Source organism: Daktulosphaira vitifoliae, unplaced genomic scaffold (assembly GCF_025091365.1).
Source record: "Daktulosphaira vitifoliae isolate Bord-2020 unplaced genomic scaffold, ASM2509136v1 Scaffold_4, whole genome shotgun sequence".
NCBI lineage: Eukaryota > Metazoa > Arthropoda > Insecta > Hemiptera > Phylloxeridae > Daktulosphaira > Daktulosphaira vitifoliae.
The window spans coordinates 6414115-6425468 of NW_026099575.1; the positions used below are offsets into that span (position 1 = coordinate 6414115).

Sequence of the window (11354 nt, forward strand, 5' to 3'; positions counted from 1 at the left end):
TACAACATTACTGATCTTGACTAGTATGATTTATTTGAAGCTTTTTAATTTATGCATCTTAATTTATTATAATTTACATTTTAATGAATAAATTTCAAAATTTGTTGAGATTATGTTACTCAGTTTTATGTATATTATCACAGTATAACTTTTACACCAAAATCGTCTAATATGTACACCATAAAATTCTATTTTCTTGTTACCAAAAAAATTGTTTTTTTTTTACTAACAGTTTATTTATGTTTGTATTTAAATTTTGTACCAAAACAATGTGAAATTAGAATTTTGGAGTTGTTTGTTCCGAGTGTTGATTTATCCGATTGTTTATCCATTCATCCGTATAAAATTTTGGATCTGATATACTTAATGCAGTCCTCTTATACAAATAATAGTGTAAACAAGATGCTGAAAATTTAATAAAAAATTTTTACTAAATAAATTATATTATTTTGTTAATTAGATTTTACAAGTTATTAGATTAATTAAACTTTATTGTAATTATTGGTAGTACTTACTAAATTTATGTAACACGAAAAATATGTATAATCCATCTGGCCAAAAAAAGTAAACTTGGCCTTTAATTCGGTTTGTTAATGTCCATGCTTGTACAAATAAAGTAAATATAAAATAACCCACACCAGTAATAACTGTTGAACGGAACTCATTGAATAGTAATACTATGAACCCAGCCTGAAAATAAAACATATCATATATTTATATAATATATACAAACTATTTTGAGGTATTTCATATTTACTTGAAATATATTTGTTTGAAAAAAAGTGATGAGAAGTACAGCAAAAGCGATTAACTGGCTTATGTCTTGTAACCTGTTTTATAAATATAAAATTAATACATTTTTGTTTAAATTAAAAAAATTATACATTACTAACACAAAAAGTAAAATGGATATTCCGGTGTTACCAAGAAACCGATAGATGAATGTATTGAATATAAGATCTACTACCAACAGCATCACTTGTAAAATTAATATCATTGTGTATCTTTGCGTAGACAATTCCATTTTTACCTTATCAAATTTTTTTTCTACAATTGGAGTGTAAAATGAAGACTTGCTCTATACTGTTTTGCTATTACATAGAACTTAGGTCCCTATGGTAACAAGAATTGTACTCACACGCAGTTATGTATGCGTCTCGTTCCATTCAGTGAACATAAAATGTGTTCCGTGCGTATAAGTAATTAAAATTGAACGCTAGTTGATTTTGAAAGAATTAGTGTCTAGAGTAATAATAATAATAATGAATTTCGAACAAAACCCTGATTTTATAAAGTAAGTGATCTCATTTACACACCTCTCTTAACAATAATTAATAAATTCTCCCAAGTCATTTGTCTTATATTAAAAATTGATTTAATTTAAATGGTATAAAAATTATATTTTATACAAATTTTATTGAAAATATTAATTACCAGAGTTAAACTAAATAATTAATAGGTAATTACTTGTTTAAAGTACTATAAATATTTAATTAGAAGGATTTTGCATCACACACAATTTGTTAGTAATAACAACTTAATTTTTTAGCGGAAACAAACACGTTTAAGAAATGCAACGCTTGAAGCTTTATAATAGGTATTCATCAATTTTGATAACATAAACTTTTTTAACTTCGTCAAAGTTTTAAAGTTTCTTAAATTAGTATCACATAACATTATAAATTTATTTTAGTATATTATTTATTATATACTAAGTAAAAAAATGCTAATAGTACATAAAAAGAGTAACAATGTATTTATGATTTGTGAAATATCTTATCTTAAATAATTTTATAAACTTCTTAAGAGAATATTTAACACAAATCCTCAAAGTCGTATGTATGAAGTATGTTTCAAATTTTTTATTATTATCATGTAAATATGAATATTTCTATTATTTTGAATTTCTAGGTACTTTTTAATATATTAATAAAGTTTACAAAACTTAAAATGATAGTTATTCTCATAAAAACATAAATGTAAATTCTAAAAAGAAAACTTTGTGTCCAAGTCTGTTTTTTCTTTAATTTATAAATTCACTTCACACGTACATAGAAGTACATGTAAAAAAAAGTGAAAAAAGATAGCGTAGAAGATCAACACTACATTTTTAATTGTATAGTTAAACACTTGACCAGTTATTGGCTAGTTGAGGACTAAAATACGTTTTAATTTTCTACAAGTATATTATAATTAAAAGGACTTAATATTATGGGCTTATTTTTTTTCAACGTTAAAAGCTTCTAAAGCATAATTTATACTTAAAATTTTAAGAGTCTATATTATGTTAAAACCGAGATATGTACATTGAAAAAACCAAATAAACTGTATCGTGTAAATAACACTAGTTTTTCCAGAACTATTGTGCGCGCTCATATCATTTTTAGTTAAAAAATTAAAGAAAAGGAACAGTGGTGTTGTTACGTCTAAAATTTTAAGTTCGCATCATATATTTAATCATTTTTGTATTTTACGTAATTAACCTAAAGAATTTTTATTTAAAATAAATTTTACTAAGGTAAAGCGCTGAAGATTAAATTATGGAGCCAAACAAAACAAAAGTTATTGAAAAAAATTCCGACCTTAACTCTACTCAAAAGGGTAAATGTTTAAGTATCAAAATTAGAAAACTGAAATTTTGTGTTCAAAAATATGTAAATTTAATTTTAAATTCTTATCTGAACTTTATGTTATTACTTCGGATCAAATTTCAAATATATTTTCATATCACTACTGAATTTTTTAAATAAAATGCATAAATAATACTTTTGTTTAAGATCATTAAACAATTCAATAATATAAACTGAACAAAGCGTACCTATTTATTTCATTATTAAGAATTCCAAAGATAAAAAAAAAATAGTTATAATCATTTCAGTTGAATCACCTACGCAAATTAGTTTACCGCGAATCGTGATGACAGTCATTATCTTTAAGTTTTCACATTCTGTTTTGCTCAACTATACAATGTACGTAGGTGTATTTGAAATATTATTCAGTGATAGTCGTAAAAAATACGTGCAAAATATAAATGTATATTTACTTAAGTATTTCTCATTGTGAACTTGTTTAAGAATTCATGTTAAATAAATTTTTCACTCTTATAGTATTTTAATAATGAATTAAATTAAAATAAAACAACGTTCCTAATTATCAATATAATTAATAATAAATTTAATTAACTCTAAATTTCACTTTTCAGACTTATGAATGTATTAATAAAATTTATTAAAGTACCTTAATCTAAAATATAATGAAAGTTTTATAGTTGTTATAGAATTTTTTTTTGTTTTATAATCTTAAAAAAACATACTAATTTTATTAATAATATCTAACATTTTTAGCTATTTCTATTTAGCTTTTCTTCTCTACATAAATTATACTCTTACACTATTCAAAATAGGTAAAACAAAAATATAATTGTTTTAATAGTATAGTATATGATCATAATTAATAACTGCAGATTTAATAATAAATTTAAAAAAAATAATAGTAAAATAATTATATTATGAACTATACGTTTATAAGATAAGTTCAAGAATTTACTTTTTAATTATTTGTATTAGTTCGATGTTAAAAAACCCTTTCGATCTATAAATAACAAGAATACTTGGTGTTAAATTAACTTTTTCATATCAAGTACTTTTAAATAATGGTCTATTATACCCTTGAAATTTTGACGCGTAAATACAATATACATTCTTATCGCCTACAACATTTATATTTAAATGTACACTTTTCATAGACGTATTGTAGTTAATTTTTTTTAGAAGCTAAATGTAATTTTTCTCCTTCTTAAAAATAATTTCTCTATGACAATGCATAATATTTTGATAGATTTCTGGCTAAATTATTATTATTATTTTTTTTACTAAATTATAAATTGAGGGCCTAAACCTCCGTAGCCCCCCTCTACCCGACGCCAATGACACTTTTTCAACGGTATTATCAAATAGAGGGCGGCGAAATCCGAAAAATGCCATTGTGATCTGCAAACTGTAAAATGAGATGAGAGGGCGTGGTTTATTGATTTTTCCGGCTATATGCGAAAACTTTGGCCAGCTGATTAACAACACGAGAATTGCTCCATATTTACTTCTATTTTGCTTTTAATTTTCATAAAATTACTCTGAAATGAATATCTTTGTTATAATACATTTACTTCTGCAACTAGGCAGCAACGTTTTGGCATATAATGGTATGTAAATTTTAATTTGTACGTATTATTGCTAAAATAATGTAATAATATAATTTTACACGACCTGTATAAGATATTTACGACTTTTATTAAAAATTAACAACATGTACCTTTAAAAGGTATAACAAAAACGATAACGATGGACTTTATATTCCATTCAAAATCTAACATGTTTGCATTTATTACTACTTTTATGTATAAATTAATTTTAAAAAACTACCAAAGATAAAAATAGAAAACAATTAAAGAAGTTATTAAAATTAGTGTATATTTTGACCATTAAATTACTATTATTTTTTATTGAATATTACACAGAATGTTCAGAAATAAGGAAACAGATAAATTGTTACAAACAATGAGAACAATAGAAACCAGTTTCCTTACTTATTGAACACCCTATATAATTTATCCTTAGTTAAATAGTAAAAATTAGTATAATTAATAAAAGATCAACTTTTTCATGACATTCTCAAATTTGTAATTTTTGCTTTAATTCATATTCTTTTAAATTGAATTTTGTTATTATTTCAAATTATATTAAATGAAGTAATTTTCAACTTTTAAATTTTTTAGATAATATCACAAATCAATACCGAGACATTTAATTGATTTCTAGTTTTTCATTTATCATCGAAATGTATAGTTTAATTATTAATATTTTAAATTAATTAAACGTGGATTTTTAAATACTTTATAAATGAACATTTTTTTATTAAAATTGAGATTTATTTATTTTAATAATTTTCGTAATTTAAAAGTTATATATATTTTTTAGGCTCAGATTTATTCGAAAGTAATCCTCATAAGAAACATTTATTTGATGATCTCTTAAGTAATTACAACCGATTGATTAGACCCGTTCATAATCATTCAGAAAATTTAACTGTATGGGTGGGTTTGAAACTTACTCAGTTAACAGAAATGGTAATTATTTCGGACCCTTTAATTTTATAATTATCTAAGACAGTTTTTAATTTAGAACCTTAAAAGTCAAGTAATGACAACAAGTGTTTGGCTGGTTCAAAAATGGTTTGATTGTAATTTGAAATGGAATCCTGACGACTACGGTGGTTTAGAGGTCATTTATGTACCATCTGATCATATTTGGTTACCAGATATAGTACTGTTTAATAAGTAAATATATACAATATGCTCAATTTTTAAATATTGATAGACCATTTACAATACTAATATTTTTCAAAATGGAATTTGCAAAATTCTTTACTTTATGACTTTTAAACTCAAATGTCTATATTACTTTCCCATGATTTTTAATGAAATTAGAAAATGTGAAATCAATCTTTACTATTTTGTTGCTGATATTCAGAGTTTATTTTGTTTAAAGTTATTTTATATGTCACTTTATAAATGCAATATATTTAAATTCATATTTGATAGTTTGGTATTATTTAATTTTATTTCAATATACTCAGATATTTAAACAAATTTTGATTTCAACTTAATATAAATGTTAAAAACAATGTAATTAGTATGGAAAGTCAAAACGTTATGTCATTTATCACGAAAACTGTTTTTTTTTTTCGAAATGCAGCTTTCTTGCATTCACAGTGTCATATGTATTTACTTGATGGATTATCTTTTATAGTGCTGACGGAAATTATGAAGTGACTTTAATGACGAAAGCCGTACTAAAGTATACTGGAGAAGTTTTGTGGACACCGCCAGCAATTTACAAATCTTACTGTGAAATTAATGTGCTTTATTTTCCGTTTGATGAACAAACTTGTTACATGATGTTTGGTTCCTGGACATATAATGGAGTTCAGGTGAGTTTTTGAAGAATTCAATGATTTTATGTCAACTAGTATTTTTATATATGATCCTAAACAATACATTTTAGGTGGATCTGAGGCATATTGATCAAACTTCAGGTAGTAATAAAGTAGATGTCGGTATAGATCTCAGTGAATTTTATTTGTCCGTCGAGTGGGACGTGCTTGAAGTTCCTGCTTATAGAAACGAAGAATATTACCCGTGTTGTTCTGAACCATATCCCGGTAAATATGTTAAAATTTAAGCACAATTAATTGCAATTATAGCAATCTCAAAATTATTATTACGATATAAAATTATAATTATTTTTTTTATAGATATTACTTTCAACATTAAAATGAGACGCAAAACACTATTTTATACAGTAAATTTGATAATTCCATGCGTTGGCCTTACTTTCATGACAGTTTTAGTGTTTTATTTACCATCAGATTCTGGAGAAAAAGTAAACTATTTCTACATAACAATCGTATATATTTAATTTACTCTATTTTTTACTGTTATTCGTTTTTACTTTTGCGTTATAGGTCACTTTATGCAGTAACATACTTGTTTCACTAACTGTGTTTTTTTTGCTTTTGGCTGAAATTATTCCTCCAACATCCCTTGCAGTACCCCTTCTCGGTAAATATCTGCTCTTCACTATGGTCTTAGTTTCAATGTCTATAGGCATGACAGTGGTGGTTTTAAATATTCATTTTCGGTGAGGATCAAAATTGTGCATTATTAAATAATACACGGATTTATTTTTGTATAATTTCTAAGGTCACCATCTACACATACTCTCACTCCGTGGGTAAGAACCGTGTTTCTGCATATGATGCCTCAAATTCTAATGATGCGTCGGCCACCGTATTCGTTAATGACAAACGATGGTTTTCAAAGTTCTCCTGGATATTTCAGTGAATTGGACTACAGGTAATTTGATTTAATTAGGTTTGTAAAAACATTACCTTAATTTTCTGTAAAAGTGTAAAATAATGTAAAAATTATAATTGTTTGTTCCTCAAACAAAAGCCGTGATAGTATTAGTGACAGTGGCGGAGTTGATCTAAAACCACCAGCGTCTTTGACTCAGAGACATTGGTCTTTCAAAAAGATTCAATCTGTACAACCGCGTGTTTATCGTAAGTGTTAATGTATGTTAATATTATAGTTTTTAAAGGTTTGTTAAAAGAAAAAAGGAAGTCCTTAAAGAGGTGTAGAGTTTAAATATTAATCATAGATAGTAAATTTTCAAGAAAATTTCTTCAGAAACAACTTTCTATCTCAAGTATTTCGTTTTTAATTCTTAACTAAAATGAGTTTGATAACAAGAAGGGTACTTATTTTTAAATTATTCGTTTTAAATAAACAATTTATTAATTAGTTATTTTAAATATTTTTTAGTTACTAATAAATAAATGTATAACATACATCTATATTTATTAAAGAAAAATAACATATTTACATAAGTTATTTTACTATTTTTCTCATCCAAATGTTTAAGTATTTCAAAATATTTTTAAACATTAAATAAAAAAAAAAAGAAAATTTTGTTTTCTTATTGTTTATATGTTTACTTTAATTTAAATTACGGTAGTCTGTTTTTATTTATTTATTTATTTATTTACCGTGGTTTTAAAATTTATTGAATATTCATCTAAAATCTTTACTGACCAAATTTATATTCCAAAAGTTGAATTGAACATTGTTTTATAGTCTTTTTATACGTTTTTAATTATTGAGTCATTAAATTTTTAAGTCTACCTTATGTTTTCACTTAAGAAATCGAGAAAAGAGATTTTGTTAAAAACACATATTGTATATGATGCCGACTTTACATTAATATTTTAGCTTTACAATAGGTGCAGCTTTACATGAATATTTCATACTTTTAGTTTAACAATAAAACATGCCTTACCTCTTCCAGTCTATATTTATAATTTTAAAATTTGACGACCAGTCGTTTAGTAATTATATATAATTATTATTTTTATTATTCGATATTTTGTCAAGTTTAATGAGTCATTTGACATTGAACATATCTTATTATTATTAAGTTAGAAAACGTTTTTATATTTATGTACAATTTTTCCTAAAAATTGTGATAACGCAATAAATTTACTTAGATCTTAACTTATTTTTACAAGATAACGAAATACATTTTTTGGTAAAACAATTAATTTATTGCCTTTATTTTTATTGTATAATTAAATTAATTAAAAACAAAAATGGATTGTTGCAGCTGATAATGTTCTCCCTAAAACCATGTCGCCAGATTTACTCAAGGCTTTACAGGGAGTATGTTACATTGCTCAACATATTAAAGATGCTGATAAAGATAAAGAAGTAAGTATACTTGATAACATAGGTTGCAGTAATTCTTATAGTAATCGCTGGTTTTTTATTTGTTGTAAAATTATTCTATGCGATCAAGCGAGTTTTGTGAGTTATTAAAATAAAACAATTGACATATTTATATTTACAAATTGTTTCAAACAATATTTTTTGCAAATATGCTGCAATTAAATTTACCAAGAACTTTACTTTGAGGATTTTGGTTAATACGCATCCAAATTTATTTTTGAACAGAAATGACCTTGAATAAAAATAGTCTCCAATAATTTTTTTTCGTATTAATTATGGTTTAAAAAATTGTATGGTAGTCAATGAAAAGCTGCTTTTACAATTATAAATTATAAATTTAAACCTAGGTACCTCAAAAAGCTCATAAAAGGGTATACTCCGTTTTATATATAGAAAATAGTATATTTAAATATTACTTTAACTGTATATTTTATGTTTAAAAATTAAAACAATCGGTTAAATGAGTTATGAATCTATTGTTATCCTCTAATCTCCTAATCGCTGAATCTTATACTTTACCCAACTTGAACCGGAATGATTAATTTTTCTAGGCGAGTTTTTATGAGAAATATAAATATTATCTATATTTGTCAATATATTTGTATATTTGATAATGCGTAGAGGCACTTTTTAGGTTAAACATGGATATGGTTCAATATTTAAAGTTGTAATGTATCACTTATCATTTAATAAATCACTTGTCTGCTATGCAACTTTCATCAAGAGTTTTCAACTACAAAAATTATTTAATACACGCTGAAAAAAAACTAATATCGTTAGATTTCGGTGTATGGGAATCGCCATTGAATGTTTTCAGAACTGTTTTATTTTATGTGCGACGCGAATTCGCTATCAATACTTTACACGTCTAATTATTTATGTGTAATAATAACAAAATGATAAATTATTTACTCCCACATTATAACATAGTAACTGACTAGAGCATAAAATATTGAATAGTATAATGTTTGGTTTGCTTACAGGTGATTGAAGATTGGAAGTTCGTATCTATGGTTTTCGACCGGTTCTTTTTGTGGGTGTTTACATTAGCCTGTATCGTGGGCACGTGCGCCATTATATTCCAAGCTCCGTCACTCTATGATCAGAGAGCACCTATAGACTTCCAATTGTCATCCATTCCCAGACGGAGAAGTAATTTGGCACTTCCCCACGAAATCGACTTTTATGAACGTACTTACGGATCCGGTTAAATTATACTTCTTAATATTAGCCTATCTAGAGGTTATGTATTATTTTTTGTGTTGACCACTCATATATTATGATAATTCCATTAATTAGAATAATATAGATATTGCGTCAAACGAAGGCTATGACGTAAAACACAAGTCCCCCGACACAATCACGGATAACGACAATAAAAAAAAAAATATATATATATATATATATTTTTTATATTAATATATATATATATATATATATTAATAGTAAAACCAAATAGCGATTGCCTGGAAATAACGCGTCACCAGATAAACCTGTTGTTGCATAGGCATGCGCCTTGTCTTCGTTTATTTTTGTAGCCGGCAAACTTGTCCTCGAGCTTCATACATTGACCTACTAAATTAATTTGCGTCTCTATGTTGTTAAAAGCTCTGCAAAATGGTCTTAAGCTTTTTTTTTATTTCTTTACAATGTTGACTTCTATTTCTGTACTTGTTAGTATTTTAAGTTTCATTGTGAATATAAACCATGTAGCGACATATTCATGAATTCCTTTGTAGAAATTATGATATTAATAATAAAACCAACAATCGTCTTTATTTGCATGTGCATACACAAAATATATACTCCAATGTCAAATTACATGATCAAATGTATTATGTAGAAACTAAAACAATTTTTTGTGTACCGTTTTAATTAAATTATTTCATTAAAAATATTTAATATAATTTGTACTGATAATACTTTATAAATTAATGTCGTCGTGTTGTATAAATTAAAAATATTGAAAAAAAAACAAATCTTATATTTCATTGCAGTAGCTATTAACAATACTTTAAATTTGATTGTTGTTCAAATAAGTAAAAATAGCAAACACGAATAAAATAATTCGGATAATATTAAATCATCAGTACTTAAAAGAAATACTAAGTTTGCACAAAAATCATGGTAATTTAACCTCTTCAAAGAGTAAAAAAAAAATGCATTTCTGTACTAGAAATACGGTTAGTGCAAACATTTATTCTTCCATGACAACGCGAAATTGGTATTTCCGGTGTAGAGTATTCGTGTGTCACACATTGTAAATAATAATCAAACGCTCAACGTGCACCGAAATTCGACGATACTTAAAACATTACTTATATTATAATTGGCCATATCGCAATGTAATTGTTATACTTTTTTTAGACGAATAATGTTACACTATTAAATAGATTTATACAATTATAATAAAAATAAAAATTTTTATAAAATGTTAAAATAGAGTATTTGTTGTTTTTATAAAAGGTAATTAGAGAAAAATGTTTTTTCTCTGAAGCCCGAAACAGTGAATTTTAATTAAAATTGATTTTGTAAAAGTACTTATCACAATTTTATTTAAATCGTTACACTTCATTCTTAAAATTAATGTTGTTATTACTTTTATTATAAAAAAAATGAACGAACTATCAAATTACTTTATGTAATCCTTACAGAAGTTAGTTTGTTAATAATTTACTATTATTGTTACTTACGCTCAAGATAAAATAATGTCGAGAAATTTTAAATTCCAATTTTAATCAACTCGATTGTAAATAGCAATAAAAAATAATAAGGTTTTCTTTATTGTTTAAGTTTACAATACTACTGCGATTATATACAACAAAAATAATTTAACTTCGATATTACAATAATAATTATTCAATGTACGTGACTCAAATGGTTTTATTTTTATTGATAATGAATACATGGAAATTAACCTTTCATTACATTATTATGTTTTATTATTTTTGTTTTAAAATACAAAGATTTAACTGTAATGATTGTTATCTTGATTAAAATTTATCAATAAAGC

At 25.0% G+C, this 11354-nt stretch overlaps 2 protein-coding genes across 4 annotated transcripts; one reads left to right on the top strand and one right to left on the bottom strand.

Moving 5' to 3' along the window:
- Positions 1-104: 104 nt before the first annotated feature.
- Positions 105-11131, bottom strand: LOC126905954 (transmembrane protein 138). 3 transcript variants are annotated; one of them, XM_050686155.1, is made up of 5 exons: positions 11035-11131; positions 894-1242; positions 758-830; positions 516-690; positions 105-405 (listed from the first exon to the last, which is right to left on the bottom strand). In XM_050686155.1, the coding sequence occupies exons 2-5, from the start codon at positions 1022-1024 to the stop codon at positions 278-280; spliced, it is 507 nt and encodes a 168-aa protein (XP_050542112.1). In that variant the 5' UTR covers positions 1025-1242; positions 11035-11131; the 3' UTR covers positions 105-277. The 3 variants fall into 3 exon arrangements, with proteins under 3 accessions (XP_050542112.1, XP_050542110.1, XP_050542111.1); XM_050686153.1 differs by lacking the exon at positions 11035-11131 and adding an exon at positions 9323-9449; XM_050686154.1 differs by lacking the exon at positions 11035-11131 and adding an exon at positions 9323-9442 and having other exon boundaries at positions 894-1216.
- Positions 4052-10119, top strand: LOC126905950 (acetylcholine receptor subunit beta-like 2). Its single transcript, XM_050686144.1, has 11 exons — positions 4052-4198; positions 4974-5122; positions 5178-5332; positions 5805-5985; positions 6060-6216; positions 6310-6437; positions 6520-6695; positions 6758-6910; positions 7010-7119; positions 8220-8323; positions 9325-10119. Exons 1-11 carry the CDS (start codon positions 4135-4137, stop codon positions 9550-9552), a joined length of 1605 nt encoding a protein of 534 aa, XP_050542101.1. The 5' UTR covers positions 4052-4134; the 3' UTR covers positions 9553-10119.
- Positions 11132-11354: the final 223 nt, after the last annotated feature.